Source organism: Octopus bimaculoides, chromosome 4 (genome assembly GCF_046866305.1).
Source record: "Octopus bimaculoides isolate indiv1 chromosome 4, ASM4686630v1, whole genome shotgun sequence".
In the NCBI taxonomy this organism is placed as follows: Eukaryota; Metazoa; Mollusca; class Cephalopoda; order Octopoda; family Octopodidae; genus Octopus; species Octopus bimaculoides.
The window spans coordinates 83,793,859-83,798,858 of record NC_142931.1 but is presented as its reverse complement, the minus strand read 5'-3'; the positions used below and the strand labels follow the sequence as shown (position 1 = coordinate 83,798,858).

The 5,000-nt window shown below is 38.3% G+C and overlaps 1 protein-coding gene across 1 annotated transcript in view; it reads left to right on the top strand.

Moving 5' to 3' along the window:
* Positions 1 to 5,000, top strand: part of LOC128247600 (uncharacterized) — a 38,585-nt gene that overhangs the window by 23,552 nt on the left and 10,033 nt on the right. Inside the window, exon 4 of the mRNA XM_052967176.2 lies at positions 2,397 to 2,537. Within this exon, the coding sequence (XP_052823136.1) occupies positions 2,397 to 2,537 (141 nt within the window). The remainder of the gene's footprint in view (positions 1 to 2,396; positions 2,538 to 5,000) is intronic.

The following is a 5,000-nucleotide window of genomic DNA, read 5'->3' as shown; positions in this document are numbered from 1 at the left end:
CTTTTTTCCACCTTGTTGCACATTTCATGTGCTTACTCCGGTATATATATATATATATATATATATATATATAAACACACACGAACGCGTGCGCGCACGCACACGCGCACACACACACACACACACACACACACATATATATATGTTTATCACCATTTTCTCTTTTTCATATTTTAGTTTAAACTCCTCTCTTTGTTACAAAACCGTTTCACACTTCTATGTAATTTTGTCATACCCTTGCACACACACATCAGTCACGCCTTTGACATAGCTGTTACTGTCCCACTCGCTCTCACCTCACCATACGCACTTTCATGCCCCACCGAATAATTACACACACTTGACAACACCCAACACCTTCAACCACACGCGCAACACTCCAACTTTTCTAATAACATCCCCATTCCCCCAATAACACCTCCACGTCCTTAAAACACCCTAGACTCCCACTAACGTACGCACTATACACTTCCACATTTGCACACCTCAATACTCAGACATACACCACATTAAAGTACGCACCCACCACATCCCATTTATGTCCACTTTTAGACACATAAACCCTAATACTTTCAAATTAGAACTTTGCTTGATGACATATCCTTGATTGTATATCCTAAGACAAATGCTTCGTTTGATGATATACCTTCAAATTAGAGCTTTGATATATTCTGGATTTAATGCTAAAATTTGTGTTTTGTTTGATGGTTTATCCTCTGAGAAACGGCTTGTTTGATTATATACCTAGTACTGTGTTTGATGGTATATCATGAACCTAGTAATTTGTTTCATGATATATCTTCAAACTAGTACTTTCTTTGGTGATATAATCTCAAAATTGTGCTTTGATGTCGCCTCAAACTAGTGCTTCGTTTGATAATCTTTAAAAGTATATACGTATATATATTTTAGACAATGTATTCAAAGCCCTTCCTTTTTAAAGATCGTAGTATGTGATCTTAGATTTTGTAGTTATATTTAGTCTGTCGAGTGACTACATGGAGGTTTGGCAACCCCATATCAATATTATTATGGAATACATATATATAATATGTTGTTTTTGTTGTTGTTATTGATGACGTTACCATGATGGAGCGAATCAATGATCAAAAACATTTTAATCGTGATTAACTCATCTTGTTTGGATATAGGAGAGTATCTAGGATCGTGTTTTTTCTTCTTCTTTCTTTTACAAAGATATGTGATATGAAAGAGATGAGATGCTCTTTCTAGTAAAGTAAAGTGATCATGTATATGTCTTTCTCATTTGGTTCGTTACTTCAATAGTAATTCTTCAAGCGACATTTGTTATTGTACTGCACTCTTTAATGTCTTGCAGTTGTTACAAGTGGTATTTTTTATATGGGCTGTGTTCCACGGGAGATATTATTGCAGCTGCTGTACTTATCTTTCTGTCGTTGGACTTATCTTTCTGTTACTGCACATGTTCTTGGTATTGTTGTTATAGTTTTGCTATTTTAGGCGTTGTTACTGCCGCTGCTACTTCTATTGTTGTTACCATTGCTGCTGCTACTGTTTCTGTCATTGCTAATCCTGATATTGTTGTTGATGTTGCAGTTGCTGCAGGAGTCATTATTCTTGTTATAGTTACTGTTGTTGTATGGAGGTGCGTAGCCTAGTGGTTAGGATATTCGGCTCACAATCGTATGGTCGTGAGTTCGATTCCCAACAATGCGTTGTGTTCTTGAGCTAGACACTTTATTTCACGTTGCTCTAGTTCACTCAGCAGGCGAAAATGAGTTGTACCTATGATTCAAATGGCTAGCCTTGTCACATTCTGTATTACGCTGAATTTCCCTGAGAACTACGTTAAGGGTACGCGTTTCTCTGGTAGGCTCAACCACTTTCACGTTAATTTTATGAGCAGGCTGTTCTGTTGATCGGATCAACTGGAACACTCGTCGTAACTGACGGAGTGCCAGTTAGTTACTGCAGCTGTTGATACTATTATCATCGTGGCTGATGTTTTTATTGATGTTACTTCTATTGTTGTTAGAATTTTTACATCTCTTCTTGTCACTGCTGTTCATCTTGCAATTTCTCCTGCTGTTATAGTTATTGAAGTTACTGTTCCTATTGTAGTTGTTGCTGTTGTCCTTGTTGCTGTTGTCCTTGTTGCTGTTATCCTTGTTGCTGTTATCCTTGTTGCTGCTGCAGATTTTTTTATCTGGTGCTACTATTGTTATTGCTACAACTATTGAATTTGTTCATGTTGTTATTGTGGCTGTTGTAGTTTATGATAGTGTTGTTGTTGTTTCTGTTGCTGTTGTTGATATTGTTAATGTTATGTGACCTTTCAAAGCTAATTGCCTTTCTTAATACTGTATATAATGTTGTCCCTTTTCTCTCATCCACCTTGACCTGCACCGTTTAAGGAGGTTCATTCATGCCTTTGGTGAACAAAGAACTCTTTGCAGTTCGGATTCACTTCTACATCACCATGCTGAAAATTATACTGGACACTACGGAAGTCAGCATATCTAGCGGAAGTATTGAGGAGACGGCACCCATTACAGGTAAAAGCTTTCTGAACATAATACTATATCATTGAAGTATCATAACAGTGCAACACATCAAAAGTCTGCCAGCACAAAAACATACCAAATTTTATCTTCACTTTACGTTACATCTCTATTCAGAATATCTACTCAGTATATTTACCTAGTTATTCGTTCCTTAATACTTTGACTTTTAACGGCGAGTCCGAATTTCTACTGAGGAATTCTGAAACAGATGAAACACGTTCGGTGTCATCTCTCGTATTTTAGAATGAAAAAAGAAAACGTTTTATTCTCTGACGTAATTCATTATTCTTCAACTTTTTACTATTCCAAGCATGAAAATATGCTTTCATCATATAGCCAAGGTAAATCAGCTTCTTGGAATTCATGCCTCCCACTAATACTACCATTAAATTACAGCAGCGATATAAACGGTCTTTACATATCATAAACATAATTTGAGGCCGAATATATGGAGTAGGACCACTGACAAGACGCGAATTATTCATATTTATGTCTAATCAGTGAGTATACTATACTCTGTTGAGCGATTGACATTTCCTTTCTTCAAATTGTGTATTACGAATTCTATTCTTTTCAAATTATCTGTATTTTTAACAATACAAATTTATCTTCATAAATATTTCATTTATTTCATAGGATAATTTGTCAACAACTTAGCGCTAGAAAGATAGGTAATTCAGTTGTGTCCAGTATAGCACGGTATCCTACTTCGGTTCGATGTTTTCGATGAGGATTAAACACACAAATATGAACGATTACCTGCTAAAATTATGGATTAAACATAATAAGAACAATTTGAGACAAAATATACAGAGCAACAACTGGTAGCACAGTTACACAACAGAACGCCTTCTTCATTCTCTCATTTCGAGATAGATCTATAAATGCAGTTCTTTTTCCTCCCCAGCCTTCGCCTTGCGACGTCCATCTCTCTATCCGCTTTGTGAACGTCTGGTCACTCCAAAGCAAAAAGGACGCCATCCAGTGCAGTATGAACTCGGACTGGCTGGTGCGCCGGCTTGACCAGCACCGTCTGGCATGTTTACCCTCGGCTTCCCAGTCTCACAGCAAAGCCTGGCACAACGCAGTCCATCACTCTCGACTGGCATTCTGCTTAGTTGCGACTGTCTATGCATCAGTGTTTCCCTGAAGCTTGGCCTCTAGATCTGAGCCTCGCAAGTATCGCTGCGGAACCAATGTGAATTATGTCGGCCTCCACCCATTGTCATTCCATTATAGTGCTGGTAGCTTTCCACGCCATGCTGCTCTTAATGAGGTCATAAAATATGGCCCAAACGCCGTATGCTTCCCTTCCCAGCTCGAGCCAGAGAAGCTAGTTCAAGAGGAAGGTAAAAATCCCAGACGGCATGATAGTTTTCCCGTTCCGCGGTGGTAGGCCCCTCATCTGGAATATCACATGCCGAGATACCTTTTCCAACGGCAACCTGGTGTGTTCAGTTGCTCATCAAGTCGAGAATGGCAAACCGTCAAAGTATCGGCGATTCTCTGACAGATTTGTGGTCGAACTTGTTGCAGGGGATACCTCCGGCGTTCTCGGCCCCTAGACCACATCCCTGCTCCCCGATATAGGGGCGGATATAGCTATCCATTCGTGCGAGCCCCTTGAGTCACAGTGCTTGTCCCAGCGCATCTCCTTCGCCATCTTCTGGGGCAACGCCTTTTCAATTCTCGCCATGAGACAGACTGAAAAACCTTTTTAGATATTACTTGCTACTTATTGTTTTATTTAACTAATCGTAATTTAATAAAAGAAGACCAGATTCACCTAAACCTAAGTTTCTATTGTATATTTTGAATGAAATATTCTCCTCTCTGCTTATTTGTCCTAGTTTATAATAACTACTTGACGGCCACCAGAAAGAAAGATTATACATTGATACTAGCAGCAGAGATGGATTAACCATTAAATGAAATAAGCCCATGTTTTGAGTAACAGAGCTTTTACTAGTACCGGATATATTATGGGGAAAATGGTAAATCATAACAGTTCATTTTAATAATCAAAAAAAGCTTTGAAAATTTTCGTTTTTTGTTTTGTTCAATTTTTTTTTTTTACATTAATTGCTATTATTTAGTGTTAAATTATAAAACTGAAAACAAGTAATGTCGAAGAGTCGGGCCTGGAGGATGGGCTAGAAGAAAATCGAATTCTTGATCTATTAATTCACATCCATTTATTTAATCTAAGAGACACACTGTTGAGCTGTTCCTAGAGCTGTTCCTAGAGCATAGGTTGGCAGTAATCCGGTCGTCAGTGGCAGGATAGTATTACATTACTAGTTTCCGTCATAAAAGCATGTTCACATCAGTCCGATGTTTTCGACAAGAATAACCCCTTAAGTCTTAGCCATAAATTTACAAGTAAAAGCGGAGAGCTGGCAGAATCGTCGAAAAAAGGCTTTATGTTCTGAAGTCAAATTCTACCGAGATAAA